Source organism: Plecotus auritus (genome assembly GCF_963455305.1).
Source record: "Plecotus auritus genome assembly, chromosome: 8".
Lineage (NCBI taxonomy): Eukaryota > Metazoa > Chordata > Mammalia > Chiroptera > Vespertilionidae > Plecotus > Plecotus auritus.
The window spans coordinates 160,371,077-160,388,416 of record NC_137782.1 but is presented as its reverse complement, the minus strand read 5'-3'; the positions used below and the strand labels follow the sequence as shown (position 1 = coordinate 160,388,416).

The following is a 17,340-nucleotide window of genomic DNA, read 5'->3' as shown; positions in this document are numbered from 1 at the left end:
TTATGGTGTCTCAGGAAGACAGCACCTCAAGTCACAAAACACTTGCTCTTTGGTTTTCATGGCCCCTCTGCCTCGCCTCTGTTCCTAAGCTCCGAAGGGAATTCACAGTCATTGCTCAGCCCTTTCGGCCGCGCTAATAGCAGCTGACACATCTCAGCCTGGGGTATGCCCTAGAACAGTGGTCGGCAAACTCATTAGTCAACAGAGCCAAATATCAACAGTACAACGATTGAAATTTCTTTTGAGAGCCAAATTTTTTAAACTTAAACTTCTTCTAATGCCACTTCTTCAAAATAGACTCGCCCAGGCTGTGGTATTTTGTGGAAGAGCCACACTCAAGGGGCCAAAGGGCCGCATGTGGCTCACGAGCCGCAGTTTGCTGACCACGGCCCTAGAACATTCTGAGAAATCATTTGAAACAGACAAATTCTGGTTCAATTTCTAAAGTTCTTGAGTTTGAATCACACTGTTTAAAATACTCTGAGGAAGGAAACTTTGTAGGAAAATTGTGTGTGTGTGTGTGTGTGTGTGTGTGTGTGTGTGTGTGTGTCAGTGTGAGAGCATTCTCCAGAAATGAAGGCTGGCTAAGATATGGCAGACGCTAGCCATTGGTGCGGTTATGGCGATTACTAAGCATTTCCCATATGCCAGTCAGCTAACAGTTTCGTTTATTAGTGACATCAAGCTCCAGCCTCAACTGTGTGGTTTCTACTATTTTTCCATGGCCAGAAACTTGAAGGTTCTCTGGCAGAAGGTGGGTATTTTACACAATGAAGGTACATGACAATGTCACATCGTCCACCTCATGCCGTGGAGTGACGAAATCACCACTTAGAGAAACCACAGGGATGGCTGCCTTTCTCTTATTCTTTTACAGCCTGAGGTAGGGTCTTAGCAGAGTTCATTACCCCCATAGAAAGGAGCCAAGTCGTTGGCACCTGCAGGTCCCTTATATAAGTGGAGTTTTCAGGTCACATATTTATAGGCTTTTAGAGCTGGAGAAGACCTTAGAGATTATTCCAGTCCAATCCTTTCATTGCAGTAAAATGAAGTACAGAAAATGGAAGTGACATTCCAAGGACACACAGACAGAGACACAGCTGGGATGAGAACCCCAGCTCCTTGACTGCTTTTCTTCTGGCTGACCTTGATTTTGGGTATCATTTCTAGATGGAAAGTACTCTGGCTTCAAGGGAAGATTTTTAAAACTGATTTTTTCAAAATACTCAAAGGGGAAGAAAAGAAATCCACCACATAGTAGGCACTCAGTAACTGGGTTTGTTGGTTTGGGTGTTATGGAGTAATCTTACTTTATGCAGCTTAACAAAATTAGACCCAGTTAACCTTGAATTTGTTTCATTCTTTATTCTCTCCGATGACCCAAAGGTGGTTAGAGGCTTGAATCTCATCCCATTGTCCCATTAAGATTTTTTGTATATGGATCTGAGGTTATAATATGATGTTCATTGGTTCGAAGGAAAGGCTGCCTGAGGAAGGCACGTGGATTTAAAGTAGCTTACGTTCAAGCTTCTGGAGGTTTGTGGGATTCCAGAAGGACAGACACTGTCAGCACGTGAGGTTATACCGTCTGTCTAGTGAGTTGGGACATAGCACAAACACTTCCTGAATCTATTTAATCATATACATGATTAAGACAGACCTGAAAAGACCCTTCATTGCCTATTAGCCACTTGGGCCTTGGGCCTAATAGGTCTAAATTTGCTTATCATTATGTTTACAAATCACATTTTTTATCAGAATCTTCCAATGCATTTAGTGTTCTTCCAAACACCATTCTGATGAACCACAGTGTTGTCATCCTGCGGCTTTCATAGATTCGTGTTCTTCAGGGCATGTTCCATGCTTCATGCGAGAAGAGTCCCTTGAGGGCTTTCTCTTCAGACCCTCCGAGACCAGGGTTTACAGTTTCCTGGTACATCAGTGACACACTGGAAAGGAACGACAGAGAACTCACTGCCAGGGTCTTCCCATAGCGCATGCCCCCTCCCACCCTCTGCACATGCCCCCTCCCACCCTCTGCACATGCCCCCTCCCACCACTGCCAGCCACCATTCTAAGCCCAAACACTACTCTGCAGTCCCAGCTGTTGGAGATGCCCCCTGGCAGGACCCCTTAATTTCCTAGTCATTCCCTTCTTTCTACTGAGCACTTTTCATGTGGCAGGCACTCTAGGAGGCTCTGGAGGTACAGGGATGACCGAATTCAGAAGTAGTCCTTCTAGGAGACAGTTTTTCAAAAGCATAGAACCAGTTGCTTGGTCAAGTCCTCTGCAGGGACTTTAAATCACTGGTGTGTTTTAACCTAGCAAAGGGGCTCACTAAGTCATTGAGTTGTGCATCAGATTGCTTGCAAGGAGCTAACTTTGCAACCTGTGCAGTCGATAGGGAGCCATGCAGCGCTTGCCCTCTCAGGGGATAGGGTTTGGGTACCTGTCAGCACTGGGGCCATGGTGGAAGGTACTGGGCTGTGAGAAGGTTGCTGCGCAGCTGTGGGCATCCTCCCTGCCTGGTAGCTCCCGCCCCACAGCTAATGCTATTGGCAGACCTGAAGGATGACCGACTAGAGCCGCATCCGCCTCCCTTCCTCTCAGTGCTGAGGTCTGAGATGGCAGATGTGCCTGCCTGAGGGGCTCTCCTGTCCCCTCCCCATCCTTGGAACACTTTGGGTCCATAAGTACCTACTTCACCTCTAAACCCAAAGGGCCTATCAAATTTCCCACCAAATAATCCAGGAATACAACTTGGGGATTGGGAAGAACCGGGTTCTGCTACCTCAACAGAGGCTGCCATTGCAAACTCAGAGCCCAGGCCACTTCGGAGGGTCTAACGGTAGAAGACACTGTCCAAGCCTGGCCTCCTGTTGCCAGGCATTGTCCGCTATGAGTGCCACAAAGGGCCTTCCCCTAATGATCCCAACGTCCATGGAATTCCTGTTCTATTCTGCTACAAACATCTCCAAGCTGATAACCCACATAATGAGATCACGTGGCTTCCTGAAAGGCTGAAAAATCTTCAAGGGCACCCCTGTGTCCCCAGGATCTGCGTGGCACGTGGTAATCACAGAACAACTGTGGGTCATCTGATTACTTAACTCGTTCTTCTTTTTCTCTCCATCTCCTTTGTACCTCACACAGTGTTTCTAACAAAGAAGGGTTTCAAAACACATGCTAGTGGTGGACACTAACAATTAGGCTCTTCTGGAGCTTTATCCATCACCCTCATCTTCATGGAAAATAATGAAATCCATGGGTGTATAGACTGCCCTCCTTCCTCTAAGGAGGCCCAGCTACAAGCTGCAGCTTTAAGGGGAGTTACTGTTCTTTTCCTGCAAGTTCAAGGGCATGCCTCAACCGGAGAGTGGAGGGTGGCCTTGGCCGGTGTGTGGTTGTGTGGTTGAAAGAGAGCCTAATACCTCTGTCCCCCTGCAGAACTCGCCCCTGCAGTTCACGGGCCTGTGTCCTGGCCTCCCCCAGACTGAGTGGGTGCTCCAGAGCCTTCATACCAGGGTGGTGAACTTGTCCACGCAGGCATTGCGGATCTTCTCCGGGGTGGCAGGGCTGTCTAACCGGAAGAGCTCCTTCGTATTATTGTCGGCATGCTGAGCTCGGGCTGCACGGATGGCATCCTTGATGGCAAAGAAGATGGAGGCGGCCAGGAAGAGAGGTGGCTCCCCGACAGCCTGGGGGGACAGCGTGGGGGACAGGAACTCAGGCTGAGAAGCCCCAGCCTCCACAGCAGGAGGGCCAGTGATGCTGGAACACCAGCTGCCAGCACTGACAGGCCTCAATCAATTGGGGGCCCAGCTGCCAGCACTGACAGGCCTCAATCAATTGGAACACTCACTCTAGTAAATGACTCGACCTTGTTGGCATATTTCTTTGAATTCTTACTGTGTGACTCCTTGATGACACCATGCAAATATAATGTACCATGAAATGTAATATTCAATAGTTACAGTTTATAAACAAACAAAACTTGGCATAAATTTTTAACCCTTTCCTCGCAGTGATGAGCCTAGGGAAATAATCTACCTGCAACTCCGACCCCACCACGTACCGGCATCGTAATTATACACACAGTATCTACGGGAATATAGGCACCATGACAAACATGAATCAAAACACTTTCTAGCAGAGGTGGTTTTGTCACCCAAAGCACAGATCAGAGACTGTGTATCAGAATCACTAGGGAAACTTGTTAAAAATGCCTGAGCCCAGATCTATAGAATCAAAATTTCTAGGGGTGGGCCACCCAGAACTGCTTTTTAAAAATATTTTTAATTGATTTCAGAGAGGAAGGGAGAGGGAGAGAGAAATAGAAATATGAATGATGAGACTCATTGATCATCTGCCTCCTGCACACCCCACACTGGGGATCAAGCCCATAACCCGGGCATGTGCCCTGACCAGGAATCGAACTGTGACCTCCTGGTTCATAGGTCAATGCTTAGCCACTGAGCCACACCAGCTGGGCCAGAACTGCATTTTTATCATGAGCCAGTGGCAGGAGTTGCAAAGTGTCCCAGATGCTCCCATGGTGACTTAACCCATGAGATGAGCAAATGGGTGGGTTTCATTGCTTTCAAATGATCAACTGTCTTCCTTAGACCTAGGACTAGATCAATCAGCTTGATTGATTTTCAACCATTTTTCCATACATACTGGGGACAGGGAAGAAACAGAGGATGGTTATCATCCTTCAGGCATGCTGATCAAGTCTTAAGGTCAGGGGGCAGCCCCTGAAGGAGGTGATGGGGTACACAGAGGCACTGCCCCATCTTCAGTGAATATGCTCATTCTCATAGGAGACGGGGTACTGTATCTGTGAGATCATGTCTAGGACCAAACCTCAAGGATGGACACCTGAGACGGGGTATAGGTCAGGGTTTGGCCTATAGGATTAGGTTAAGGAACTCCTCGCTGTACCCAAAGCAGTTGGCTTCTACCACACGGAGGAGCTGTCAATCCAGTTCCCTGGTTCTCAGGCAGGACTGCCCGCCCCTCCACCACCATTGCCAAAGCCAGTATCAAGCCCTCTTCTCAGCCGAGCCCCCTGCAGACCCACATGACCGGCGGGGGGCAGGGCGGCCTGTCACCACCCGGGGCCTCCCACAGCGCAGACAGGAAGGCAGCCCAGGCCCAGGGCGCCAGTACCTTGGATGCGTAGATGGCCTTCTTGTTGGGAGAGTCACGGAGCAGGGACACCCTGAACTCCGTGGGGATGCTGCCAAACGCCGGGATCTTGTAGGTGCTGGGGCCGCGGGTGAGCAGGTTCCCCTCGGGGGAGTAGTGCAGCTCCTCCATTGTGAAGAGGCCCAGACCCTGGACAAATGCGCCCTCCACCTGCAGGGCAGACGGACACCGTGGACACACTGCCTCCCCACTCCCCAGGCACAGGTCCTGCTTCCACCATGGCACCAGGCCACCCAGAGTGGGGCCTGGAATGAAGCTGGAAACAGCCCTGCACTGCTTACCTGGCCCCCGACCACCCGGGACAACCTCTCCGGGCCTTCGCCAAGCATGGGCACTGAAGCTCAGTTTTAGAACTCGGTGGCGATTCCAGAGGCCCATGCAGTAGTAGCACAATCTCCCATTAAAACCTGCCACAGGGCAATGCAGATGTTCCTTCTTGTCGCCACTGGGGAAATGGTCGCTCTGCACTGAGGCAAGAGCTCACAGGCTAATGGGTGCTGAGTGTCCCTCGGGGCCCACGCTCCTCTGTGTGCTAAGTGGGACCTGCACTTCTGAGCAGCCCCAGGAGAGAGGAGGAGATTTTTGATAGTAGGTTGCAGGCTTTTTGAACTCCCAGCCCTGCCTGCCCTCTGGGAAAAGGAGTGCCTCTGCTCTAGCTTACAGGTCTGTTTGGGGGCACCTGCCTCGCTCTACTGGCCCACGGAGCCTCCCTCTCACAATCAGGTAGGTGGTGCCATGTAGCCAAACAAGTGTTTAGGGGAGACCAGGTGCTAATCATCTTTGTGTCTGCGGTGCCCAGCTCAGCGCCTGCACAGAGCAGGGGCTCCCCCCATGGTTGTTCAATGAATGAATGAACCGATTGACTAGTGATGAGGTTTCTGTATAGTCAGTAATTGTCCATTCTAGAGAGATATTCATTCACATTTTCTACCAGGTGCTCAGTACTTCTGGTCCTGATTCCTCCCTCAGTCTCCTCCTGTTCCACCTGCTCTGTCCAATACTCTTCTATTTTCCAAAAGTGCTTTTCTTTGGCCATCCCTTTACCTCTCTTGCTCGAACCCAGGCTTCGACACATTGCTGTCCTGGGCAGAAGAGAAAGGGGGAGGGGAAAGCTCGCTAACCTCAGACCTCACTGCCTGCACATCGATCCCAAACCCCAGCTCCATCTGTGCACGTGTGTGTGGCTGTGTGTGCATGTGTGCACGGGCATGTGTGTGTGCATGCATGTGCATCCCCAGTGCTTTCCCCATTCATCTTGTCCTCTGAGGTGTGAGAGCCCTTTCTAGATCAATCCACTAATTTGCCTTCTGCCTCAAAAGGTGGGTGGGCTCTCATCCATCTAAGCATCACTCTGCGGAAGACACTCTTGGTAACATGTTCAGACCCACGTAAAAAATGACATTGGACAAGATGCTGTGACTGGTGGACTTGGGAAGGGGATGGGGCACATCAGTAGCCGAATCCATCACCACCCAGGTTCCCTGTGAGCCTTACCTGCCCGATGTCGATGGCAGGGTTCAGACTGCAGCCAACATCCATGACAATGTCTGTGCGAAGGTTCTACGGTGGACAGGGAAGTAAAAGCAGCTTGAGAAGAAGGGGATGTGTGGAATGACAGGTGGGTCTCGGTGACCCTTAGACTATCAAGTGCCAACCCAGATGGCACTTCCACAAGCGGAGTGCTCTGGGCATGCTCAGGCAGTCCCCAGTCTCCACTGCCACAGTCACTGCTGAAGTCTGAGTTCTTAGGAGCAGGTGGGGAAGGGGTGGGAGTGACCAGGGTCTCAGTAATCCAAAATAACTGCACACACACCCACGTTTGCAGGTTCCTGGGGCTTTGAACCTAAGTCTGGGTAGTTCATTGAAGGAAGGAGTCAACACACTACGTTCCATGGGCTGAGTCCAGCTGGCCCCCTGTCTTTGTACAGCCTGTGAGCTACTAATGGTTTTTACATCATTAAATAGGAGACAGAAATAAAAAGAATATGTGGTGACGTGAACCCTGCGTGAAAGCCACACTCCATGTGCATCAGTAACGCGTTAGGGGCCCACAGCCACCTCGTTTGTTTCCATAGGTCTTGGCAGCTTTTGTGCTGCAAAGATAGAGTTGAGGCAGTGTCTCTGTGGCCCCGAATGCCTAAAGTTTTTACTCTCTGGTCCTTTAAAAGAAGTTTCCCAAGCCGTGATATAAGACATTATTTTCCCAACCACAGAGTTTGTCTTTGGTATTATAATTGAGTTGTTTCTCTTCTTTTCCCCCCCTTAGTACGGAAGTTTTGCAAACATCTTACCTTATGGTCCCCTGTTAAGCAGTCAATTTCCACTTCTGAGCAAGCCACCCCATAGGTAAAGTAGTGGAAGGGGTTCCCTGAGTTGGTCTCAAAGCTGTAGCCAAGATTGGGTGTTCTGGGGGAGAAAAGAGAAGATACTGCATGTGTATTAAAATGAATATGTCCTGTCCCCTGCGTCACTCCCTCCCCTCCCCCGCTCCCCATACACACACAAATGGCTTGTCCCACAAAATCTTAAGACCCAAAGGCTTTATTTTTTTCAATCAGCTGTTCTTCCCAGTAGCCCATGTGCTTTGGACATATATATATATATATATATATATATATATATATATATATATATATATATATAAAATTGATATTTTACAGAGAGAAAGGGAGAGGGATAGAGAGCTAGAAACATCGATGAGAGAGAAACATCGATCAACTGCCTCCTGCACACCTCCCACTGGGGATGTGCCCGCAACCAAGGTACATGCCCTTGACCGGAATCGAACCCGGGACCCTTCAGTCCTCAGGCCGACGCTCTATCCACTGAGCCAAACTGGTTTTGGCTGCTTTGGACATTTTAACCTGTGACTGAAACCCAGGAATTCCAGAGCACTGATCTGTTTTGCCAATGGCCCACGGGTGAATCATTCTGTACAGCTGAGCGGTGTTTAGAGTCAGAGTGCTGGCCTCTATGTGGTGGAAACTGACAGTTCTCCCAGCTCACGAAGGACGGGAAAGTCACACTCCAGAGGATCTATGAGCTAGAATTCAAGATCTCAGAACCGAAGGCTCCTGCACTGACTCCTGGGCTGTTCGCACAGGCTCACCTGCCCTTCTTCCTCAAGGTGGAAGTTAACAAGGTCAGTATCTCAGGCCAGCCTGGGTGCACCTTTAAGTAGCCTCTTGCCTGCATTACTCTTTTTTTAAAATATATTTTTATTGATTTTTTACAGAGAGGAAGGGAAAGGGATAGAAAGTTAGAAGCATTGATGGGAGAGAAACATCGATCAGCCGCCTCCTGCACACCCCCTACTGGGGATGTGCCCGCAACCAAGTTACATGCCCTTAACCAGAATCGAACCTGGGACCTTTCAGTCCGCAGGCTGACACTCTATCCACTGAGCCAAACCAGTTAGGGTTTGCCTGTGTTACTCTTAATCTATTGGTCCCTTCTAAATTTCAACAAATGATTAGAGGAAAGTGTTATTAATAAAAGCAGATGGCCTTTTACATTTTTTCTTCTTCAGTCCTATCTTATATAATTCTAATTTTGCATGAGTCCCATATACGCATGTCTGTATATATATTCTCACACTAGAGTTTATAGCAGTACCTATGGTATTCTATACATTACACAGAAATCACGTGAGCTAATGTGATCAGAATCTGCATGAGAAGAACACCAATGCGGGGCTGAGGGAGAAGGCTTCTCCCAGGGGAAGCCACCACTTTCTTTGACCTCTGGCTTCCCCACCTTCATCTGGGTGTTTCTGTATAGAACCCCAGTTTGTCAACTCCAAAAATGGAATGTGAATTTGTGAGAAAACGTACACTAGCTTATGTTTGTGTACGCCAAATGTTATATAACCCAGGGAGCACTGACAAAACTTTACTTTGCCTACAAAATAAAAAAATATATATATACAAAAAAGACCTTTTGAAGTAAACATTGAACTGTTTGCCAAATTCATTGATCTGTGAAAGAAAAGGTCCTGGTTAACCTTCCCAGAGAAAGCTAAAACCTTGTGGCTGACAGATGGGCCAGGTCTCCAACTCTTCATGCAGCTACTGAATTTTAAAGTCACAGAAGATACGTGCTCTTTTCTAAATCTCACTTTAAGTTCTGTTGAATTCCACATCTTGTAACAAGACGGTGTGCTCTAAAGCTTCCTCTCATTCTCTTTTTTATGTTTTTATTGATTTTTTAGGGAGAGAGGGAGGGAGAGAAATAGAGATGGAAACATTGATGAGAAACATCAATGTGCTGCCTCCTGCATGCCCCCCACTGGGTATTTAGCCCACAACCTGGGCATGTATTCTGACCAGGAATCAAACTGGTGACTTCTTGTTTCATGGGTTGATGCTCAACCACTGAACCACACCGGCCAGGCTTCCTTTCATTCTTTTGAAGGAAAGTCTCCATAAAAAAAATCCGATACATGATTAAAGGAAGGAAGGAAGGAAGGAAGGAAGGAAGGAAGGAAGGAAGGAAGGAAAGAAGGAAGGAAAAAAGGAAGGAAAGAAAAAAAGAAAATTAAAGAAAAGGAAAAAAAAGAAGAGAAAAGAAAAGAAACCCAACGCATAGTACAAAGTAGCATGCATAGGTAACTCAGCACATAGGACGCCCCTGGTTGTCACAGGGGAGTGCTGATGGAGGAGTGGTTGGTATCTGTCCCATTATGTCATAAATGAGGTTACAGGTTCAGAGGGAATCACTGATTTCCCCAAGGGCAATAGTCCACTAAGACCAGAATTAGAATGGGGGTCTCTGATATGGCAGCTCATGCTTTTGCCTCCTGGGCCGTAGCTTGGTAATCCCACGTATTTTAGAGCATCTTTACGCTGAAATGAGTGGAAGTACACTGAAGAGATCAGAGTTTTGGTAGAACTGTTCTCTCCTGACCACAGGCTGATAGAATTCAGGATTAGGAAGGACCTGAGAGGCCAGAATGACAGCACGTTGTGAGATGGGTGAGATCACCACCATACATACTTGTAAAACCCAGTAGCAGACAAGCTCACTGCATCCTGGTAGGCAGCCGTGACCTGAGGAGAAGAAATGGCCATCAGGAAGGGGTAAGCATGGTTTCCAGTAACCGTCACCCAGCACTAAGCTTTTGTACACTCATCCTCCTCATCTGGAAGTTGGTCAACCCTTGACTGGTGACTCTCACTTCCACACCTCACCTCACACCCTCACTGCCACCCTCTGCATCAGGTCCTTGACATCAAAGCCTGGAGCACTACAATGGTCTCCAACCTGATCTTCCCGCCTCAAGTTGCCTCCCCCAACTGCTGTGTAACCCAGCCCAGCTGAGTATCATCTTAGCATACTGCACTGCCCATGTCACTCTCCTACTCTAGAGCTTTCGATGACTCCCCATTGCCTACAGAGGGAATACCTGATGTTAAGGACTATAGTCTTCTCTGGTGTAGTACACATGATACCACCACTCCTCCAATTGCCTTGCCTCGGTCTTTACAACAGTAACTCTCTACATTGTTTATTTGATACCTATGTTCTTATTGGCACTTTCCTATTAATAAAGCTATCCATCTATCTATCCATCCACCCTATCTCCTTAACTACATACATTTTCTAGGATATCCCTAGCACTGGCACAGCACTAAGATTTAATTTATTGTTGATATAGTTTGCATCATGATTATTGTCAATAATCAAGCTCTTTATCATGTACCAGATGCTACTGAATAATTTGCACACATCATCTGACTTAATATTCAGTACAACCCTATAAAATCAGTATTATTATTATCTTCATTTTATAGATGAGAAAACAGAGGTTTAGAAAAGTTTCTTTAGGATCCTTACCATATGTATATGGAATGAAATATATGCATATATAGTGGTAGTGGTAGTAATGGCTTATTTTCAATACTGTACAGACACTGATGAGATTTGGTGCCTATCATTCCTGATCATGGCCTTTTTTGAGGTTATCTGCTTATAAAGAACACTGGACTATACAGCTAATGGTTGAGGACAAAACTCAAGTCAACAGATTGTAAAGGCTGTTGTTGAAAACATTAACATCACCTTCCAAATCTACACTAAAACCTAAACTACCCAAATCAACCTACCTCCGTGAGGTATTTATGTATGTGGTGTTATGAGTATGGGAAGGGAAGGAGAGGTTATGGGAGGCTGAGTAAGATGAGAAACATCCATCAGCTGCCTCCTGCATGCCCCCTATTGGGGATGACAGAAAGAGTTCATTTTTTGAACCTGTTGTACTATCTGAGCTGGTTCATGTGCAGTCACATATTATGTGTTACTGCTGTGACTAGTTCTCCCATTCTGACACTGGGGGTGGTGAAGCAGGGCCACCATTAATAGTTCTGCCTCTTGGAGAAGCTGAAGTCTCCCACCTGAGAGCCTTCCTTCAGCTTCCCTCCCAGGGTTTCTCAAATGCAGGCCTCCCAACCGGAAATCTGAGAACCGGGTTCATTTTATTAGGAGTGCTTGTTGTGTGACTCCCTAAACCACAGGAATGATATAACCCTTGTATAATGCCTCCCTCCTGCTCCCTCACAGATGGAATCTCAATGGACCCAGACTCCAAAGCTGGGTAAGGGGAGAGGCTGGTAGGGGCAGACATCTGAGAGAAGGAGTTTGAAGAAAATCCAGCTGATCAAGCCTGTGAACAAATGAGGTGTGGGACTAGGCCGAGGGAAGAATTCTCAGTGATGTGTGTTTACTGAGCCCGTCTTCTCAGGCTCAGGGTAGCCAAACCTCCAATTCCCACAGAGCTGTCAAATCCTGGATCAAACATTTTCCTCAGTGACTTCTCTCAATGAACACCACTGAGAAATGGGACCCAGCAAGGGTGAGCATCTACTTGTCCTGGGAAAGCATGCAAACTCCCTCAACTTCTCCCTGCTGTGTGACTAGATCCATGGTCAGCAAACTGCGGCTCGCGAGCCACATGCGGCTCTTTGGCCCCTTGAGTGTGGCTCTTCCACAAAATACCACGGCCTGGGCAAGTCTATTTTGAAGAAGTGGCGTTAGAAGAAGTTTAAGTTTAAAAAATTTGGCTCTCAAAAGAAATTTCAATCGTACTGTTGATATTTGGCTCTGTTGACTAATGAGTTTGCCGACCACTGGACTAGATCAACACCTCCTATTCCTGCTCTTCATTTCACTCTCATTTGCAAAAGCAACTTGGAGAAGCTCAGACTTACCCAGTCTTCCCAGGAGCCGCTGGGATTCTTTCTCTTGAAGGGCTCCAGCCTCTTCAGGATGGTCTGACAAGCTTCCTAAAGAACACATCCACCACACACCAGACCCATCAGCCCTCTGCATGCCCCGGCACAGGGAAAGCCTGAGAGCCTCCACAGAGCCACCTCCCAGGGATGCTGTGCCCAGGGCGCCACACCAACAGCCTTGTCACCCTCTAAGATAGCGGTCACCAACCGGTAATCCATGGACCACTGATGGTCTGTGAGGTCCGAAAGGTTGGCGACCACTGGTCTAAGACATCACTGAGGCTAGGGTGGAAACCACTAGACACTTCAAAGGGACCACCACTGGCCTGTGCTTGGAGAGCACTCCTGAGCCAGTTCTCACACTGACAACAGGTAAAATGCTTGCGGGCTCTCTAAAGAGGCACTTTCTCACATTTGTTTGATGATATCCTCCACCTGGGAGAAGAAGCAGGTAGGTCTGACCTGGCCAACTCCACTTCAATTTCAGCTCATTGTCTGTTGGCCAGTTCTCACACCAATAGTATGTCTTCCCAGAATCCCCTGTATTTCCCCAACTCTCCTCCCCCTCCTCCCCTCATCCTTCCTGACTCTGATGGAAGTGGTGGTGGTTCTCTCTTTTAGCTTAGCATTTGGAGGAGCAGGGTTCTCCTCAGTAGGAGAGCCCAAGGCATGGTCACAGCCAAGAGCCTGCAAAGACCACTCCAGCTCCCACCCCAGAGACTCTCTGGGCCCAAAGCCCTGGTCTGGCCCTCAGCTCCACTGGTTCCTGAGGCTCCTTACATAAACGGCCTGTCCATTGATGTCAGTGCTGACAGAGGCGGCTGTGGGAGAGGTGTTGGGCACCGTGTTAGTGCTCGTCTCGCTGATGTAAATCTTAGAGGTGGGGATTTTCAGAGCTTTGCTGGCAACCTGCGAAGAAAGACAACGTAAATATGATAGAGAAGATTCTTTGAGAATGTTCCTTTAGGGAAGGGGAGATCTTGGGGCTTGGCTGCCTTTCACCCAAGACAGGATTCAGGTTCACAGGTACAGGCAAGGAACCAAGTCTGTAAACCATAATTCTACTGAGGCTGGAATGTTCCCATGGCTGCCTGAAATTGAAGCAGCACTTTATGGGATGGTTTGGATGGAGAAAATTTTTTAAACCTCATGGTGATTAAAGTGCCTTTTAACAAGTTGATAGTTACAATAGAGTCCTGGGGATGTAAATTACAGCATAGGGAATATGGTCAGTAATATTGTCATAACTATGTATGGTGCCAGGTGGATATTGGAAAAATCGGAGGGAACACTTTGTAAAGTATATGATTGTCTAACCACTATGCTGTACACCTGAAACTATTACAAAATAACATTGAATGTAAAGTGCAATTGAAAAATAAAATTTTTGTCAAGTGCCATTTAAAGCTAACCCTTATTTTTAAAAAATCCCACTTGGCCAGCCCCCAGGAGCCAAGCAGGTGTGCCCACTCTTATCCAGCTTCACCATCCAACTCCACTGTGAGGCATCTCGCTTGTGCGGAACTAGCTACCTTTATACACACAACACCCACCTAACACATAGTCACAGAACCCTAGAGTGTTGGTGACAGAAGTGACCTCAGACAGCACCTGGCCAACCGCTTGGCACAAATGAGGAAATCCTTGCTCAAGGTCACATTTAAATGGGCAGCAGAGCCAGGGCCAGAGTCTAGGCCTGATTCTGCTCCTGGGATAGACCATCCCTCAGTTTCTCCCAGCATCTCCCCTACACAGACACCACAGTCCGCAGGCCACTCACCTGGACCATCTTGGTGTGGAGGCCCTGGCCCATCTCAGTGCCCCCATGGGTCAGCAGCACGGAGCCATCTGTGTACACATGAATCAGGGCTCCTGCCTGAGGGGAGAGAAGAATGCCAGCCACACAGGTAGTCAATTCTAGTTCAGCTTAAGACTTGAGACAAAAGGTACTGCAGCCCAGGGAAAAGGGAACCAGCAGCAACATTTTGGATATAAACCCCCGACAAAAATTAAAGCAGTATAAATCTCATGGTTTAGTTAGGCAGCCCTTCAGCACTTTGCAAATTTTTTTTTTTTTTTTTTATCTCTCTCTCTCTCTCTCTGCCTCCTATCCTCAGAGGGAGGGAGTTTAAATATCTTTGTCCTCCCTCTGTAAATGAAGAAAGAGGATCAGAAAGCTGAGTAACTGTCCATGGTCCTGCAATCAGGAAGGGTAAGAACTAGAATTTGACCCCAGGTCTCTGAGTCTCAGGCTGTCTCGTGGCATACTGGACCAATAAGGATATGCAAATTCATTTAAACAGCAAAGAGCTACTCTAGTCAGCTCTGTTATGAGGGGCAGTTGGCTTTCCCTTGCAAAGAGGGGGGGAAAAGGGGCCCCAGTCTCCTGGAGATGGACAGAATTATATAAAGCAATTACCTGATTCAGAAAAGAAAGAGTGAAGGATATTCCAAACTTGGTAGGAATTATGCACAGTCCTCTCTTTTTCCAACAATTCTCCCTGGAGAAAAAAGGAACATTCTCATAGAATCTTCTCTATCATATTTTCATCTGGTTGAACAAGTTTTCTGGCAGTAACTTAAAATTGACATCAGGCATCCTCAGAGCTGCCCAGATAGTCACTGTGATATCTGAATTGTGTAGACAGCATGAGAAAGGCAGGGATTTGGGTTCTGGGTCCTTCAGTGCAGCCAGAGCAGGGACCACACCTGAGCATCTGACTTGAAAGTATCATCACTCTTCTTTCCCGAGTGGAATTCAGATTGGGTCAGACTGTCCTGGTGACCTTGGACTGTGATCGTCCCAGGGCGGGACTGTGGCTCACTGATGATAATGATAGCACCTCCTCTGTGCTTTATATTTGGTTTTCCCAATAATTTAGCAAAGAAGTCAGAGCCAGCATAATTACCCCCACTTTGTATATGATGAAGCTGAGGCCCAAGGAGGTGGAGTGACTGCCAAGGTGACATTTATAGATCAGTGTTAGAGGCAGGCACATAACTGTGGCATTCTCAGCCCTGGGCTGGTGTCTATAGAATGTGGGATGACCAGGAAGCAGACAAACATGTAAAGACACCACACTGAGGGGTTATGACATTGAATGCAGGCTGAGCTCACCTGCCCCAGGCTAAGATCATTTCACAATCTTAAAGAGATGGCTATGAATGATTTGGCAAATACAGCAACCTCATAAGTTATTCATTAAATTATTAGCTTTGTATTCTGAGTTTAGCAAAAAGGCTGTAGAACATAAAACTCCTCCCCTCCCAGCGCTTACTTGTTGAACTTGTCAACCTCACTCTTCCGAGCGTGATACTGAGAGCTTGCTAGACATTCATCCCAGCACCTGGGCAAGGTGAACCCCTCAAGCTTCTGGTTGAAGTGTGTCAGGTCCCCTTCTTTGTACAGGTTCTTCATCCGCACCTTCCCAAGGAGAGAGACCCTGAGGCCTTGTTGGCGCAAGATGAGGGCAAATCCTACAGTTAAGCTTCTGGCCCCTCTCCTCAGCCCCTGCCTGTCCTCTGCCCCCAGGGGAGATCCCCAAAACACAAAGCCCCTGTCCCCTGAAAGTAGGCTAGCCCACTCTGACCTGTGCCACCAAATCCCCAGCTTACTTCCTCGGCAGGCAGCCCGCAGGTCACTGCGACTTCACTCATCCAGTGCTCGGCAATGAGCATCCCCTGAGGCCCCCCGAAACCCCGGAAGGCCGTGTTGGAGGACAGGTTGGTCTTGCACAGCCGCCCAGTGCCCCGGATGTTGGGGATTTTGTAGGAGTTGTCCATATGGAATAGAGCTCGTTCCATTATCTGAAGCAGAGGAAGCCATAATGGGAGAGAACAACTTTTTTATTTTTCATTTTTGCATTGCAAAAAGTTTTATTGGACAGAATTGTTACAAACAAATAAAAATGAACAATCTGGGTGCGCATGTTTCAAAATATATAATCTCAAAAATGTAAGGTTGATAGGAAAAAGGAAGCAAGTTGCAGGAGGACAACTAGAGTATCCTCCCATTTAAATAGGTTGAAAGGAATGGATTACAGTTGCCTTCAGGAAGGGAATGTGTGGTGAGAGATGAACTGGCTAGGGGACTTCTCATATATGTCCTTTGCATCTTTTAAATTTCAAACCATGCAATTTTATCACCTATTTAAATATAGTAAGAGAGCCCTAACTGGTATGGCTCAGTGGATAGAGCGTTGACCTGCGGACTCAAGGGTCCCAGGTTCGATTCCGGTCAAGGGCATGTACCTTGGTTGCGGGCACATCCCCAGTAGGGAGTGTGCAAGAGGCAGCTGATCAATGTTTCTCTCTCATCCCTGTTTCTAACAGGGATGTTTCTAACTCTCTAGCCTTCTCCCTTCCTCTCTGTAAAAAATCAATAAAATATATATTTTTTAAATAAATAAATATAGTAAGAGAATTCTCCTGGCCCCCAACCAATTCAAGATAAAGGCCCAATGTATGTACAGTCTGTTTGGACTTTGGCAAAACCATATTTATTAGTTATTTATTGACATCTTCCCATCAGGTTATCTAAAAAAAGTAATCCTGTGTTTCTTCTTTGTGATATTCTTTATGAGTTATTTAATGAACAGCCAAATGTCTAAGCACGTGCTTATATTGTCACCCCTAACTTTTCCAGTTTTCGACTTTTGAGGATTTAATTTCCACCGAACGCCCTTTCCCTGAATACATACCTACTTTCTGTTCCCGGTCCTTCCCATATAGTTAAATTTCGATCTACATTTTAATGTTATGATTACTTCTCTTGCTTGGTAACATTTCCCCCTGGAGTTTATAAATTTTGTCTTTGTTTTTCCATTTGCTTAGTTCTCTGGGCATTTATTACTAAGTCAACTTAAAAATGTATGTTCATCAGTTTGGGGAAACTGCTTG

General features: G+C 47.2%; 1 protein-coding gene across 1 annotated transcript in view; it reads right to left on the bottom strand.

The window, feature by feature from the left end:
• Window positions 1-647: 647 nt before the first annotated feature.
• The window catches only part of XDH (xanthine dehydrogenase), a 59,728-nt gene continuing 43,035 nt past the window's right edge, over window positions 648-17,340 (bottom strand). Inside the window, exons 25-36 of the mRNA XM_080686749.1 lie at window positions 16,057-16,248; window positions 15,720-15,865; window positions 14,861-14,942; window positions 14,222-14,317; window positions 13,222-13,350; window positions 12,418-12,492; window positions 10,208-10,260; window positions 7,504-7,618; window positions 6,707-6,772; window positions 5,174-5,362; window positions 3,523-3,699; window positions 648-1,949 (exon numbers count right to left, since the gene is read on the bottom strand). Of these exons, the coding sequence (XP_080542875.1) occupies window positions 1,899-1,949; window positions 3,523-3,699; window positions 5,174-5,362; window positions 6,707-6,772; window positions 7,504-7,618; window positions 10,208-10,260; window positions 12,418-12,492; window positions 13,222-13,350; window positions 14,222-14,317; window positions 14,861-14,942; window positions 15,720-15,865; window positions 16,057-16,248 (1,371 nt within the window). The 3' untranslated portion in view covers window positions 648-1,898. The remainder of the gene's footprint in view (window positions 1,950-3,522; window positions 3,700-5,173; window positions 5,363-6,706; window positions 6,773-7,503; window positions 7,619-10,207; window positions 10,261-12,417; window positions 12,493-13,221; window positions 13,351-14,221; window positions 14,318-14,860; window positions 14,943-15,719; window positions 15,866-16,056; window positions 16,249-17,340) is intronic.